This window comes from Desmodus rotundus, chromosome 10 (assembly GCF_022682495.2).
Source record: "Desmodus rotundus isolate HL8 chromosome 10, HLdesRot8A.1, whole genome shotgun sequence".
Taxonomy (NCBI): Eukaryota; Metazoa; Chordata; class Mammalia; order Chiroptera; family Phyllostomidae; genus Desmodus; species Desmodus rotundus.
The window spans coordinates 14632745-14649620 of record NC_071396.1 but is presented as its reverse complement, the minus strand read 5'-3'; the positions used below and the strand labels follow the sequence as shown (position 1 = coordinate 14649620).

General features: G+C 39.5%; 1 protein-coding gene across 9 annotated transcripts in view; it reads right to left on the bottom strand.

Moving 5' to 3' along the window:
- Window positions 1-206: 206 nt before the first annotated feature.
- CEP170 (centrosomal protein 170) overlaps window positions 207-16876 on the bottom strand; it is a 98621-nt gene continuing 81951 nt past the window's right edge. For 6 of the 9 annotated variants that reach the window (XM_045184485.3, XM_045184487.3, XM_045184481.3 and 3 more), the window contains 6 exons: window positions 11377-11554; window positions 9112-9282; window positions 6796-6884; window positions 4644-4737; window positions 3836-3887; window positions 207-2101 (listed from right to left, as the gene is read on the bottom strand). In XM_045184485.3, the coding sequence (XP_045040420.2) occupies window positions 1812-2101; window positions 3836-3887; window positions 4644-4737; window positions 6796-6884; window positions 9112-9282; window positions 11377-11554 (874 nt within the window). In that variant the 3' untranslated portion in view covers window positions 207-1811. The remainder of the gene's footprint in view (window positions 2102-3835; window positions 3888-4643; window positions 4738-6795; window positions 6885-9111; window positions 9283-11376; window positions 11555-16876) is intronic. The other 3 variants (XM_045184486.3, XM_024575971.4, XM_045184482.3) reach the window with 2 other exon arrangements.

Sequence of the window (16876 nt, the reverse complement as noted above, 5' to 3'; positions counted from 1 at the left end):
CATTCAATGAAAGAAGGAACAATTGATCGTGCTGTTTGACTCTTTCTTCAAACGGACTGACCCTGTTCGAGCATTTCATTTATTCCTTCAAAGCATTTGTGTCTTTCCATTCGTGTTCTTTAAAGGCTTTTTTCAGTCTTCCTTTACTAGAACGGGGTATTTAGCTTCACCAGGAGAATAGTTCACTTACCCTTTTTTAAAAAAACTTTAAAGAAAAATACGAGATCCATCACACAACAGACTTTTGTTTTTACATCTCTACAAAAGGGTATTTTTTGCTTTTCTTTTCTCTTTTTGCATCCTCATTAACTGGCCCAACAGTACGGGATTTTTGTAAAATCCTGTAAAGTTCTGCGGTGTATAGTTAGTTTCTTAACACAAATGTAGCACAGGGTTATCGCTGATATATTCTAGACCTTTTCACTAATTTGCAAAGGTTGTAGTTTTAACCTTGATAAACTGATGGCATCAAGGGGAAACTCCAAGTCTACTAATAAGATTTAACTGAATTAAGATTCACCCAAATTATAGTGTTCTGGAAACACAGAGATACTTGCTTTCTTTGAAAACTTATCCAAATGTGACCTTACTGGAAAGAGGAAAAAAACTAGTTTACAGAAGATATTTTTCATAGGCTTTCTGTTTAGTAACACAGGCCCAAAGCCTTGGTCGCTGTCGTCTTGCAGAGTTCTTATAAATGAGTAAGAAAGACTGAGACAGAATTCACTATGGGGTCCTACAGGGAAACACACAGAAGCAACTCACTCTGCCTGGGAGGGAAACTATCAACTAAGCTTATCGACTACTGGTTCTCCAAGTGTCCTAATGCAGAAAATTTTAACTTCATGATCGTTTCAGGGAATTTTTTTTCAACCGTCACATAGAAACTCGGTAACACGGGACCAATATACATGTTCTTAGTTTTAAAAATATACTCCACCTACACTGTCTGTCCAGTTTAATCTTCCTAGTTATCATGGGCCCTAACGTGAGAGACAAAATCTTACTTCCATAAAAAAAAATTTAAAAAGTGCCAAATTCATCTGTTTTGAAAGTGGAGTAAAACACTGCAGGGTTAAAACAAATACAGTATTCAGTCTCCTATGTACAAAAAAAGGCGGTTAGTCCTTACTGATCTGTAGATGTGCCCACCTGCCACTCCCAGGAAATCTTAGTGCAAACATAATAGTTCATCTCCGTAAACCCCAAGACAATTTACGTAGCAACAAAATTATATAAATCACATGTATGTTGGAAAATTTTAGAACATAAGAACGACTTTTTTTAAAAGGTCAGTTTGACTGTGGAGAGATAGATCGCTGTATCCAATGGCGATGAGTACTAATATAAATCCTATTATTGAGAAGTAAATATAAGTGTTTAACAAATCTGTACAGGTGAAGAGAAAGTCCGTTTCAGGGAGCAGCTTGGCACAGGAGACACGGGGGTCAGAAATGTTGGGCATTTAGTTTGCTTGTAGGTCACAGCATGGCTTAAAAAAAAAAAAAAAACAGAAACAAAAATCTATGCAGGCAAAGGATGTAATTATATTCAATTTGAAAATCATGAAACCACAAAAGGTGAAATCGCCACAATCTGCTTTTTCCTACGTGTGCGCCAGGCGGCTATCTAAGTGAAGGGATGAGTATGATACCACGTTAGAGGGGGAAATAAATAAATAAAATTAGAAAGCCAGAGATAACAAGATTGTACTTGACCAAGCTGTCTTGTTTTGTGCAAGTCAACACGACACTGCCGCCGGTCCTCCCGGTCACTCCACAGGTAGTCACTTTCTGACAGTCAGGAGAAGGTCACTCGGGGACCGTGACGTCCTCCTCTTCCCCGTCAGGGTTGAACCTGTTGAAATGGATGCTGAAGTCAGCCTCCGATTCTGTGTTCTCAAATTCAGCCGAGACCGAGACGGCGGCGGGATGAAGAACCCGAGCTTCCGGCGGGCAGAGGGACGGCGTCTGGCCCGGGCTGCCGTGGTTGTTCACAGGACTGGACTTCTGCTTCGGCGGAGACGGCAGGAGAGCACTGGGAAATCCCAAGTTGTTCAGGGCCTCCAGGGTTCCATCCGGGTCAATCATAGCATTGATCACTGACGGAGAGAGAAGGAGAAGGGGAAAGACGACCGTCGATGTGGTGAAGTCTGGGTCGGAACATTGCTATGACTTGGATAATATTTTGACTACTGATGCTTTCATTTGATGCTTAATTTTGGCTAATCCTTTCTACGCTGTTTTAAACCCCATTTAAATACTTTGGGGGCTGATCTATAGAGCTTACAGACCTGAATGCTTTCTTTGGTGTGCTGAGCAGCTCACTTAGGGGCATTTCAGAGCCTGTTGGAAAACTGGTATTTGGAGATGTGGAATTCAGAACAGATCTTTTTAAAATTTGCTTTCCTTTTTTTAAGGAGGATGAGTGAAAATACCGGTTATAATTTGAGTGCACACTCCTAGCGGCATTAACCACTCCGGGAACTGGGGACGAGTTGCTGTTGACAGGGTTCACAGTAACTTGACAGCTGGGGAAACTGAACAGTACGAGCCCACTCTGTGTGCCACCATGGCATGCCATCATTCATCCCGGTGACAGTGCCAGGACATCGGCCGTGAGCAAGTGTGCACGTGTGTGCCACTGAGCCCTGAGGATCCTCTCGCAGCCTGGAAACTAATATCCCCGGGCAGCCCCAGCAGGCCAAACGGACCCTGCTACCTCCATGAGAGGGGCTGGTTAAAACTGGCTTGGATTGGGTTTTCAATCCAAAAGACCTTTGAGTGGACGAGGAAAAATCTTAGGCAGTGATTTTCCACTTGGCCTTGGGTAGAGAGGGGTTTTGGGAGAAGGAAGCACCGATAGACTTAGGAATGACTTAAGAGGTCTTTTAGGTATACGCCTGTTCTATCAGCTAACAAAGCCACTTCTACTCATGGGGTTCATCCCAAACACTCAGGGGTGCTTAGGCTGAAGACAGACTGAAAATCATTTCGGTAGGACTCACATATCATGTCTATCATAAATCAAGCAACAAAAATTGAGTAGAACTAGCAGTTCATTCTGGAATCGGCTTGCTGTACCGCTGGGACCTCTGGGCACCGGTGCATGACTGCGATCTGACACAGCCGATACGAGGTCCCTGTCAAAGTTCAGGAGCTGGCCAACTGAGCCTCTCTCCCGCCTCTGGTCCCTGTGGCCAAAGTGACGCACTCGTTTCTTGCTCATCCACACTAACGTCGTTTGTGTTACCAGTTCATTTGGGTTATACCACGGGCATAATCTAAGAACTTCCAGGCCAGAGAAAGAATGCTAACTCTCAATAAGCATTTTCAGTCGCATACACATATTTTAGTACATTATTTTATGTATTTTTCACATATTAGTATTTATGTATTTAATAAGTAATACACATAAGACTATAAATTAGTTTATAACATATAACAATATGCCCAAGATTTTCCTTTGCTCTTTAAATTATTTATATTGCTTTAATATATTTTAAATAAAAATATATATTAATATATAATATACATTACAATGTATATTATGATTCATTATATATTATTCATTACATATTATAATATATAACACATAATGTATATTATATTAAATAAAATAATATATAATGATATAATATATAAAAACTTATAATAACATAGCTTTAAACTTTCTTTTTATGAGTAATTTGGATAAGTACAACTCTATATTTTTATCTATGTCATTACATTTAGTCAAATAATGTTCTAATATTAAGAATATTCTAAGAAATACCACTTACTATACACTGTTCTAAATCGTTAGCTCTTCCCACTTAATTCAGTAGTGAATTTACCTTGCAGCTGTTTCTCAGCTCTTTTTAGCTCCTGCAAGATGGAAGAGATCTCCTGTGGGGAAAGCAACGACAAAAATTACCTGACTTTAGGAAAAACACTTTTATTCGATAGGCAATGATTCTCAGACTCCTCTTATTTGGGATATTTAACATTCTCTACACAGCACTATCTATGTTTATAGCAAGATATGAAATGATTAGGATACCCAGTCAACAAGATTCAAATTTTAAAATCTTTAATGTTAAAATAAAATTACTTTTTCCCATGAGATAACGATAGAAGATGGCAAGTTCAAAATACTACTGCTATTAAGAAAAGGTTTTGAAAAACTTATATTGATTAACGACTTTGCAGAAGTGCCTAAGGATCTGACGTTCTTTGGAAAAATGTATAAGCTTCCAACCTCAGTTTTAGGATGACTCTCTGATCAATGAAAATCTATGCAAATTTTGAGGAGAAGACAGACAATTTATTAAGCAAATGGAAATGACTTGTGTCAACTTATATTTGAGTTTGGCTCTCATTTCAAAATTGCCTGCTTCTAATGTATAATTATTATAAGAACATGAGTGCATGATACTCATAGGAGACATGAAAGGTTCCTCCTTCATACCCTTGTAACTTTGAAGCAATCACTATTTTAAACTCCTGCAAGAGACTGTTTAACGCATACAATTTCCCAAATATTGCATTCCTATCTTCCTTTAAAAATGTAAATCAACAAACAGCTCAAAAATAAGCACATCAATCCCTTAAAATAAAACGTGGCTACTAAGATGTTTTACTAGTCAGGGAAAACTACCGTACCATGCTGGAGGTTTTCACAATAGGGACTTCACTTTCAGTTCTTAATTTGCTTTCTATTTCATCCCAATTCCGATCTTTATCTTTAAATAATATTCTACAAATCAAAAAAAAAGAAGCGTTTTAATTTAGAAACCCATCATATTTTTAATAATACAAAAACTGTATCTTTTCAAAGCTAAGCAAGGATAAAGAAGCCACTAAATATTAATAACTGCAAATAAAATACTGAGCCAGTGTCACCAACAAAATCATTTATGTGAGAGATCTGTATTAAAAAAGTAACTGAGTGGTTATGAATATGTACATACCTCTTGGGTATTTATCTCATTCTTTATTAAAAAAAAAGTAAAACAAATGTAGATGATGGTATAACCCCCCAAATTTTATCTGATATTTGTAATTAGCCACCAGTTATAATGAAAACAAAACTTTGTTCAGACAGAACATATGCAGTATAAACACAAGATGACATTCAGATTAAAATAGGTTAAATTAGATATGAAAAATTTGTGTCTCTTAAGACTTCTTGATATAGGAAAAGGAATCTTACCAATGAGGTGAAGTGTGAACATTATTTTAAAGGTTAAAAATTGGAGTGCTTACTGTGTTTCTCTTTGAAAATGTTAATTCATATTATTATATTGCACATAATTACTAGCTGTTAGGAGTGAAGACACTATCCTTTTGATAAAAACAATCACCAGTAAAGATAATTATCCCATGTTAGAAATTAAATTCAAATACGTTAACTTATAAAGCACCACCCACTTTGCTTTGTTGTTCAAACACGGTATCTATCATTCTTGCCCCAATGCTTTGGAATCTGAGACATGACTCAGGAGTTTTAGAAAGATGTGAATGCTGGGCATCCTTTTGTTCTCTTTTTAAGTTTCTTTATTGAGCCCGGAAATCTAATTTACTGCCTTATATAAACATCAACACTGCACAAGGAAGTAAATTACTTATTTGTATTTCTTCAGAGATCAATATGCCAGGTTCAACTTATTTAATCAGCTTAACAATAACCGACAACCTTTGGACCAACTAGGTTCAACTTATTTAAAAACAAGAAATTCATGAATATCAAATCAAGTGTAAAATGTCTATGATTACTCATAACCATGCTGAAAAAGGCAGTAACGGTTTTAGAACCTGATATAAGAACATCCTGAATATAGTTTTTTTTTTGTTTGTTTGTTTTTTTTTTTTTTAGAGAAAGGGAAAGAAAGGGAGAAAGAGGGAGAGGAACACTAATGGTCTCCTCTTGCGTGCTCCCAAGGGGAGGCTTGGCCTGCACCCCAGGCGTGTGCCCTGACTAGGAACCGAACTGGTGACCTTTTATTTTTCTATACAACACCCAGCCCACTGAGCCACACCAGCAGGGCTACTGTTGAATTTTCTAAACCTCCAAAATAAACATCCTTGCCAGACACCTAAGGGCTGTTATCCTAATGACTATTACATTCAGCATAGGTAAATTATTACGTGTGTTGTGAGAGCCCTAACAGCATTAGGATTGGTGGGCAGTGAGAAAACAACGACTATTTCATGGACCAACTTGGAACTACAATGGTCTTGCACTAAATAGGAAGTCTGTGATTAGCCACACAGTGCTGAAAATACAGTGAATTTTGCCAGAAAATGGTTACTGGGGAAAATGTGTGTGCTTCAAATTGCTGAACCACACATATTTTGCATAAAGCCTTTTCACATACATTTCCTGACTCTTTAAAGAGTACATAGACTGTCTGTCCCCTTCACGGATGAAGAAGATCGAACTAGAATAAAGATTGAGGTCTTATAAAAGAAGCCCCAAAGTCTGTTAATTTAAAGTACCAGTGTAACATGGAAGAGAAATTGTTTCTGGTTCCTAATAAAGTTAACCTCAGTGATTGTAGGTGCTCACTGTCAATTGTAAGGTGTGTAATTAATTATCGGGGACATTTATTTCTCTGTCTGTCCCCTTCGTGCTGCCTAACTAGCCCGTGGCTATTACTTCTCCCTCAAAAGGAAAGAACGTGGTCAAGGTAGAAGGAAAAGTCAGTGCCACTGATTTCCCTCGTCCCCTGGGGCTGTGGCACCGGGCTTGAGAAATGGGGAACCGGTGTCGGTCAGCAGTATAAGCAAGCGGGCTCGCGGAAGAAGACGGCACCTGATCTTTCCGGCGGTTTTATCTATGGACTGGCGTATCTTCCTGGAGAACTGGAAGACGGACGACAGCAGCAGATTGTCCCCCATGACCTGAAACAGCCACAGAAAACGCAGGCTTTAAGCTCCCACCTCTGCCTTGTGTTGTCACCAGGAGGAACACTAGTCGCGGCTCACTGTTCTTGGGGGCTTTTAGTATTTACGCCAATTTTAATAAAAAATCAATGAAGAATGTAATTCATGTATAACTACATCGAGAATGAAGGAAATATTAGCAAACGAGTTCCTTTTTATTAAATAACTTGTGAAGTTTCCACATGGTCTTGGTCATATCACTCTCAAACATCCGTCCATGTTATCCTACCATCCATTACTATCAAGATCCCGTTCTCTCATGCCTCCAACGAAATCATCATAACGGGGACAGCAGAACTAATTTAGAATACTAAATTCACTAGGCATTCTTTCATCAAATAACATCAGCAGAAAGAGGCAGAAGATGATAGTCCTCGTTCCCCAGGGCAGAGTCTAATGGGACAGACATATTTTTCAAATTTACTCAAGATACAAGTTTTTGTGATGGTGGTCGGCACCTCCCCAGCTGAAACTCACGAGCAAGACCAGAGGTCAGCACACTTGTGTAAAGGGCCAGAATGAAGTTCGGGCCAGTGGTCTCGGTCACAACAGCTCAGCTGTCACAGTGGCGTGAAAGCAGCTCCAGGTTCTGCACAAGCGAGTGGGCGTGGCTGTGCTGGAGCAAAACCTCACAGAACGGGTGGCAGGCTGGATTGGGCCTGCGGGCTGTACTTTGTCAAGGGCTAACCCACGAGAGACACAGCTAGTGCAGAATGCTAAAAAAAGGACTAAGCTTGGGGCTCAATGGTGCGTTCCCAAATCAGCTCCCGAGACTGTCAGAACTGCGTCTGGACACTAGAAGACAATCCACAAAATAACATACGGCTTTGGACACTAAAAAGCTTTAAAGGCCGGTGGGGGAGATCATGGTAATACACAGGAGATACTACTGTTCTGTAAGAATGAATGTAAGTGCTAAATCTGTGATTCAGCGCTGTGGGAATTCTAATGAGAGGGAGTTCTGGCACAGGGGAAAATAAGGAGGGCATCATGGAAAGTAGTCCTGAGAATGACAGGGACTTGAATTTAGGGGGATAAAAGGTCACTTCCAGTGTGAAAAGTGACACATGGGGTGATGAAAGGCTACCTAAGCACACTGTTATTTTGTGAGCCTCGAGGAATCACATAAAAAGGGTGGAAGAGACGTATTAATTAGGACGAAGGGAGAAAAGGCAAGGTGGGCTAAGGAAAGACTGTAACAGAAAAGGCCATCTCTCTTTTCCACCCCCATAAAGTGTAGTTCGGCGGTACAATATATTAAAGATTTTCTGATACTAATCTTGAGATAACTATCAATCTAGATGTTTCCATTCTCTTTAAAAATATAAACTGCCACACAGTTTAACTACATTTGGAAGAATTTATCTTCCCAGACCTCAGGACAGAATGACTGCAGACAAGATTAGCAGGCGGGCCCTTTTCAAATCATGGTCAGGCCAGGCCAGAGGGAATGTGCTGTACAGCCATGGAGGGTCCTGCAGCCGCACCTAAGGCGGGGGGCCAGCCACACTCTCTTCCCGCAGGTAGATGTTTGCTACTCGGTACCACTGCAAACCTACGTATTCACCCAGGCTGACTTCCGGCTCCTGTTCCATAAATCCAGATTCCACAAACGGCAGCCTGGGATCACACCCTTCTGTCGGCCGCCCCTTTCTCTATTCTCCTCCTACCACCCCTAAGCCGGTGCCTGGACCGTCTCTGCGTGTCACTCCTCAGTGGGCTCTCAGGTATTTTCCCTTCAGGAAAACACTGTCCATGTTTTGTTTTTTCCCTCAGATTTTCTAGTGGGTTGTTTTGTCTTTTTAATTGATTGGTGAGAGTTCTTCATATTTTCTGGACACTAATCCTTTGTTCGCTGTATGTTTCACAATAGTCCTTTATATACTCAAATTTATCTTTGAAGGTGAAAACTTCTGTCTTTTAAAAAATCAATGCTTACTGGAATGTTGAAAGCTATTTAGAATCTTTTTTTACTACACGTTTTAAAGTCTTGCTTTCCGCTGTTAGAAACCCGATTCATTTGGAGTTCATTATTTGCATAGGAGGTGAGGTCGAGATGAAATTCCATTCTACCCAGAGAGACAAGCGCTTTCCCCCAGCCCTGCTCATCAGAGAGCCCCTCCTCTGCCCACAGGCAGGGCACCCCCCTCTGCCAGTCGCCCGTGCTCCCCGCAGGCTCACTCACTTCATCTCTGCTCCAGGTCCTCCGCCGGGTAATTGTCAGGTGATCGGGCGGCTCCAGCGGCTGAGGTCGTGATTCGCTAGACCGACAGTTGTTTCCTTCCGGTGTTTTAGAATTAACCAGTGGGGGGATCTTGCGGAAGTTGAGACTTTCATCAAAAACACGGTCAACCAACTAATAAGACAAGAGCAAACCCTTATGAGAATGATTTGAAAAAGCAGAGATATTGGCATTATAGTTTTTTATGATTAAACAGAAGTTATTTCATTCTCAGGTAGTAAGAAAGCGTGATGTCTTCAATAAACCAATTACTCTTTCTTTTTATAAGTACTTCAAAGGTGCCTGTTTTATAAAATAGATGTTCATCTACATGGATTTTATTGTCAAAATCCAAAATAGATAGGTATTAGAAATTTGACTCTTTCGTGGACGAGATTTCCCCCAAATGAAAACACGTGGCAAATTGAAAACTGGCCATGTAGATGGACAAGGAGTTCATTTTACTCGCATTGCCTTACCAGAGGAAAATAACCTTTTTCTTTTAGTCTCCTATCTTGTTTTTTCCTTTTTGTTCTCACCAAATCCAGGTGACAAATGTCTTCACAGATACATAAATTGCAAATTCCAATTAAGCTTACAAAAGGAAAAAAACTTTAAATCCACAAAATAAGCATTTTGGTCTTAATCAGATAAACTTTTGACTGCTACAGAAATTACATATTCCAACAAAAAGGATATACTGCCACCTAGAGTGCAAATTATGCACATACACTACAAAGTAACTAAGGTTTACTGAAGAAGGAATGAACTCTAGTACACTACTCAGAAATCAAATAAAAAAGAAAAGTCTGTTCCATGAGATGTTTGGATGACTTTACTGGGTCTGAGTGAATATATAATCATGTTAGGTAAGATGTAGTTAGCTGAGAAAGTATTAGCTTTATCGTTGTACATGTACCGGAGGAACCGTGTGTGTCTTGCCACCAAGATCCTTTTGTTTTTCACCAATAAGGATGACTTTTCATACATTTACAATTGATCGGTGTGGTAACAAAACTACACAGACAGATGAAGCATCATTTACCAAATCGGACAACACATAAAGGGAGGAAAAGCCCAAAAAATGACCATTCAAGAAGTAGATTATAAAAGGCACGTGCGTGACAAAAAGCAACCAAGGACAGTATTAGCATAGTTTACCAGAATTAAATTCGTCCAAAAGGCTAGCCATTTTTGGTTACTACTGAGAACATTATTTTCTAAAGTAAGGAAGTAGAATCATCAAGGTCAGAGGCTGGCACGTTTTTTTTTCTGTAAAGGGCCAGAGAATAAATATTTTCGGCTTTGCGGACAACCAGTCTCTGTCCAACACCTTCATTTGCCGCCATAGCCCCAAACAGCCAGAAGATAATTAAACAAAGGAGTGCGGCTTTGTTCTGACAAAACTTTACTCTTTCAAATGCCAATCGGTAGAGCCAGCGCGACCAGAGTACCAGCAGTTTTGTGCCACACGGCAAAGGCGCCTTCTGGAGCAATGGTATGTGACAGTGCCCCTGGAGTTGGGGAGCAGGAGCCCCGGCTTTGGAAGGACAGAGTCCATCCGCTAATTTACATCCCGCACAGTTCACAAGGACGTTTCAAGACTGAGTATGTACAGGGGTGGGCAGAAGTAGTTTTACGGCTGTCCATATGGAAAAGAATACAGTAACTAATACATGATAAACGGTTTTGCACACGTAACTCTACAGCTGCTTTCGCCCAACCCCTGTATTTGTGTATGCGTATACGCATTTCGATTTTCAAAGTATGCTGCGTGTACGTGTTTGTGAGTGCGTGTGTATATATTCATCGACAGAATGTTTAAAGTAGGAGGGCCAGAATTTCTCTTTCTTTGCTATGAGAGCTATCTCCTAGTTAACTAGCTATGAAAATACCTTTTAAAGTGAGGTATTTCACAGCCAAACTTTATAGAAAATTTAGACAATAATTTATCAGATTCGGGTTTGCTTTTCACATACCATTTATGTTCACGTTTTAAGTAAAACTATGCACCAGTAATGAGCAAAGTACTTATTTTAAATAACATCACAACTTCCTGTTAACAGCAGACCCAATGTTAGCCTTTGCTAGGGCTGCCGCCAAACACAAGAGAAACGTGTGAAAGCAAAGACGGAAAATGCAGAGCGCCGTGCACACAGGGAGGGAGGACGTGAGTAAAAGAAATTAAGCAAAAAGCTAAAAGCAAAAGAAATAAAGAAAAGAAAGAACCTTATGCATCGCTCCATGAGGGTCTCCTACCTCTTCTCTAGTGTCTATGGCAGAGCCAGGGGTGGTAGCAGCAGTGCTTACTGTGGTGCTGGGGGCGGTGCCCGAGGACGTCACCGAGTCTATCTCTCCCGCCACATCGTTGATTTCCCGAGCAATGAGAGCGAGATCTTGGCTGATCCTGGTAACAGTTTCAGAAGAGCAGTGTAAGCCCTTTTAATTAATAGCTCTAGAAACGACAGTTAGTATGTTGCACCTGTAAAGATGTGTACCCCAGACTTAAGACCCAGAGGACTTCTCTAGCTGATCATGAATCAGGACACACTCTCAGAGAAGCTGAGTGGCTTTGCTCACGACCACGCAACCTGAGGTCGCAGCTGTCGGTGTAAGGGAGCCAACCAGGACCACACGGGTCCCAGGCGTACAGCTCATTTCCATACAGCCGCCTATATGTGTTGCCAGCCACATGGAATGAAGAACTAAATAACCGTCGTCAGTGATAATCAAAGGAAAAAATTTGTTTCCTTTACTGCTACATTTTTAAGAGGGGGGAACTTACAAAATCTACCATTGATACTAATGTTTTTCTCAAAAATATTGCAATTCAAGGAGACTTGAAAGTTTTCTAAGTTATACAGCCGCTGCACGGGAACTCCGTTTTGGCTTTTCCACGGGGAAGGTTTTAGAAAGACAGAACATTCTAAAAGTACACGTGAAGGTTCCTTGCAACTTCAAAGTCCAAAGTAGCATTTTTTAACTTACGCAAAATGCAAACTTGAAAGACTTACAAAGAATGTAGTAATTGCATAAAAATTTAACTATAGATTGAAAATGAGAAGCAAAGTTGAGGGTTGTGGCCAGTGCCTTTTTTATTCACTGGTACATAGATTTACTGGTTCCTTCTTACGTGTCAGGCACTGTGCTAGGCACTAGGAGGTAAAGAAGCAGATAGGGTCCCTGTCCTAATAAGCTTAGAAAAAATGTAATGAGCACATTATAGTAAAGCACAATGTAGTCAAAACCATTATATTACAATATAATGCGCACCATTAAAAACCTTCAACTCATCAACTCATTTAATTCCCACAACCACCTGTAAGAGCGGTATTGATCTTCTTGTTTTACAGATGAGGAAAATGAGGCTCAGGAGAGGTTAGGTGACCACGTTTTCGTTAAGGTCACGAACAGTAAGTGGTCTAACCAGATCTTATGTCACGCTACCTCTGGCATTACCATGCTATATATAATTTTTAAAACTTGATTAACTATTGATATAATTCTTTTGAGAAAGGGTTTAAAGTAGTTCCTTCAATAATATACTCAGTTCTTGCAATTTCCTGAAATGAAAGAAGTAGGATCAGAACAGAATAACCAGGCTCAGGGAGATAAAAAATGATCACCAGCTTCTACAAAAATCCATTTGTTCTTTAAGGCTTTTTTATGCAGGTACCTGTACAATGAAACTTCCGACATTTGTGCAGAGTAGTATGAATTAATTATAAAGAACATGGACCGCGGCAATCTCAACACGCTGTGCAGCGAAACTGCGCTAAACGAACAACTCAGTGTACATGCAACACAGTACTGTTCAGGCAGGAGACACTGCAAACCTGCTTGTAATTGCAGCTGTGCTGTGTGTTCGCCAGCTGTTTCTTCGCATGGCCATTCCTATCTTAAGGTTGACCTAATAATATAGGCCATTAAATTAACTTAAATCCACCCTGCTTAAAAATCTCAGCATCTACTGAACCCAGTATTAGTAAAAGGCAAGTTATATTAAAAATGCAATTTATTAATATCTTCGAGTAGAAATAGCAGATTCATGATCCAACATAGGGCATGAATCTCTTCATAAGGTTGTTAAATCTGAGCTTGCAAATCAATTCTGTGATGCTCTCCGTCCATCTCTTGTACCTGTGCTCTTTCAACGCCACGTTTCTAACGCCTGCTCTTATTCTCAGTCTCCGCAGCGTCAATCTGGTAGAGGAGGAAATTCTAAACTGACGGTTTATTTGGAGTTTTGCAATCCATCTGCTTCCTTTGCAATACCAACAAAACTCAAGCCTTCAATTTTGAAAACTAATAAAGTTTTCACATCTCCTTTTCTTTTTTGAAAATGTGAATAGGACAATAGCCCCAAAGGAAGGAAATACAGTTAAAGGTTAAGTTCTACAACATCAGTGCTAATCTCCCATCTTCCTGAGCGTCAGAACCCATGATCCAATTTCAAAAGTTTGGGTAGAAATAAATGTGCATCACTTGTAAAAAGGCGGGATAAAATGAGGAAGCTTGGGATTTTCTTACATACAGGATTTCAGTAATACCACTTTCTCATTTAAATTAATTAAAAGTTATTTTTTCACCAAAGGGTTAAGTACAGGGGTGAAAATGTATTAAAATAGGCTTTGAGTGTACTGGAAGTTTAAAAGAAATACTGAAAACCAGAGTCCTTGTGAAATGCATACCTTATTAAACATGCAGTATTTGCCAGTGTGATCTAAAAATGGAAATCAGACTTTACTGATTCAAATTGCCAACAAAAACATTCTTTTAGGTTTTAAATTAACTATAAAGGGATCAAGTCTGCTTTATCTTTTTAATAGCATATTAACTTTCCAAAGTTTTTATATCTAAGTAGAGTTCCAAAGGATACACCTACAAACTGTTACGATGAGGTTACCTTTGCTATTACTGGACGAAGGGAACGGATGAGCTGTGAATGAAGTTCACTAGCTTTGGACTCCTCCCACTGAAGCTAACGAAACAAAGCAGACCGCCTGTTGCTTTCACTGTGGCTAGGAGATCATAACTACAACTTCAGTTACTTAGCTTTTAATAAATAATTTAGTCTAGTTTTAAAAGGACAAGTGATAAAATGTAAAATCAGTTTAACAAGAAACATTTAAGGATCATTCCAGAAAAGTTTATGTTGAACCTGACACTATAATGAAAAAGTCAAGCTCTCAACAGACTTAAAGATTAACTCACATATTTGGTATAAGTGTAGCCTATAGGGAAGGTTCACAAAAAAGTTTCCTACCAATAATATCTTCCTTTACTTTTGGAGGAAGCTGTCAGTTATATTTATTACATGGTGGTAGCATTTTGACCCAATACTGCAAAACCTTAATGAAAGAATTATGGCAAACCACATCTCACATGGACCTTCAATGAAAGCATGAGGAATTGGGACAAATAGGTAATCTGAGCCACAAAAAGCTGGCTCAGGGTGGGTTAACAATGAGCTGAAATTGGAGACTTCTCTTGGGCAGCCAGAGAAATTTAATGAACGGCCCAAATGGAGAAATAAATTACTGGAATCTGTTTCTGGCCACTGAAAGAGGTATTTAATTATAAAGAAAGGGGTACTTCCCATTGTCAACGTAACTAACTCCAAATACTAGCTTAGCACCACAGAGAAGTTGCATTTGGTGAAATGTGGGAAGAGTCTTAAAACTAGGCTCATAAATACAAATATGCATATGAATAAATGGAGCAAGTCAGAAATAAAAAGGTAAAAAGATAACTTTGAATGTCTCAGCACACGGCTGGCCATCAATAAACATTTCCTAATTGAATGAGAACAATTTGATTAAAAATCCTAAGCATTCCATTTGCACCAGAGACACAAAGCCTGGCAGTTAAAAGAAGAAGAGGGCCTGAGGTCGTCTGATGGGATAGTCCCGCCCTTGCTCAGTGAGCAATGTTCGAGACAGTGCACATACATGCAGAGAAGTGGCAGAAGGTACCCTCGGGCCAGAGAACGTGACGGAAGCAGACTGCAGTACTGGGAAATGTTGAAGAACTAAACAAACTGAGGAGTAACTGACACTTGAACTTGAAATCATATGCACGCTCCCTGGCTGGCACCCACAGCCTCCCATTATTAAGCTGGCTCGGCGCTGTGTTCTGCTGGGTCATCCCTTCACGATACACCTTCGCATCTGACACCTGAGCAAAACTTCATCCTTTTTTAAACCTCTCACGTCACTTTGCCTTCTATCAGGTATACACACCTTCACTTTCTTCCTCTGACTGTGAGCTTTCTGAGGACATCTACATCTAAGTCACCTTCACGGTCCACTCAGGCTATAAGACTGCTATGCTCAGAGGAGTTGGCTAAGACTTCTTTGGAGAGTGTGTGGGGGCTACGTACACGTACAGGCATACCTCTCTAGTGCGTTTTGATTTACTGTGCTTCACAGATGTCGTGTTTTTTTACAAATTGAAGGCAAGACCCTCCCCCAGCAAAAGTCCGCATGCACTTTATTGTGCTACTTGCTGTACTGCAGCGGTCTCAAGCGCCTCACAATATCTCCAAGGTATGTCTGTACGTAATATATAAAAAGAACTTACATGTATATATGTTTTATATACATATTTATATATGTAAATATGATCCAAAACAGAACTTCAGAGGTATATAAAGCAATAAGTTATGACCTTTGCAAATAATAACCAGTCAAGAGTAGGCTAAAACATGACACCTTTATCATTTAATTCTCTTATGGAATATAGCCATAATGAACTAGTTGCTAAGCCTCAAAATAAGATATTCTGTTAATAAGATATTTTATTAATAAGATATTAACTCGAATTTCTCCTAAAATAATGTAATGTTGCAGTGGTATGTGCAATAATGACTCTAAAACAATGAAATGTCTTTAAGCACCTTCTGATTCAATTAGAAATAGAATAATCTTCTAGTATAATTTTTAGGTTAAATGTATTTTTTAAAATTTTATTTATATATTTTTAGAGAGAGGGGAAGGGAAGGAGAAAGAGAGGGAGTGAAACATCAATGTGTGGTTGCCTCTGGCGTGCCCCCTACTGGGGGCCTGGCCGGCAACCCAGGCATATGTCCTGACTGGGAATTGAACCGGCGACCCTTTGGTTCACAGGCTAGCACTCAATCCACTGAGCCACACCAGCCAGGGCAGGTTAAATGCATTTTTATTCGGTCATCTATAAAGGTGGTATTATAGCTTTGTTTATCCTAAAATTCATAAAACCAGTATAATCTATCAAATTTCTACTAGAAGGAAATCTGTATCCATGTTATAATAAAGAAACTGAGGCAGCAACTACCAAAACCATTTTATCAGAGGTACCCAGAAAAAGTTTCTTTAATTGAAAACCAAATATAATACATTTTGCTTATACACTTTATTTCCAAATGGACCTTGTTTTTGTGCTTTAAGTTTATATGCAGGTAAATAAGTACTATGGACAAAGTGTTAGTTAAGTGATATAGCCCCAAATTCTAAACAAAAAGGATAGTGCCAAAGCACAAAACATCTTGTAATAAATTAAAATCACTATTATGATTTCAAAATAAAACATCCTTACCCACCACCTTTCAGTAAGTACTGCTCCCAGATTGGGAGTTTCAAGAGACAGCAGTACCCTGTTCACAAAAATTAAACTCCTTCTCACGTTCCATCCAGTCTGTGACTCGGAGCTATTTCAAAATAAGTCTTCTCACGGCAGGCAACCTGACCAG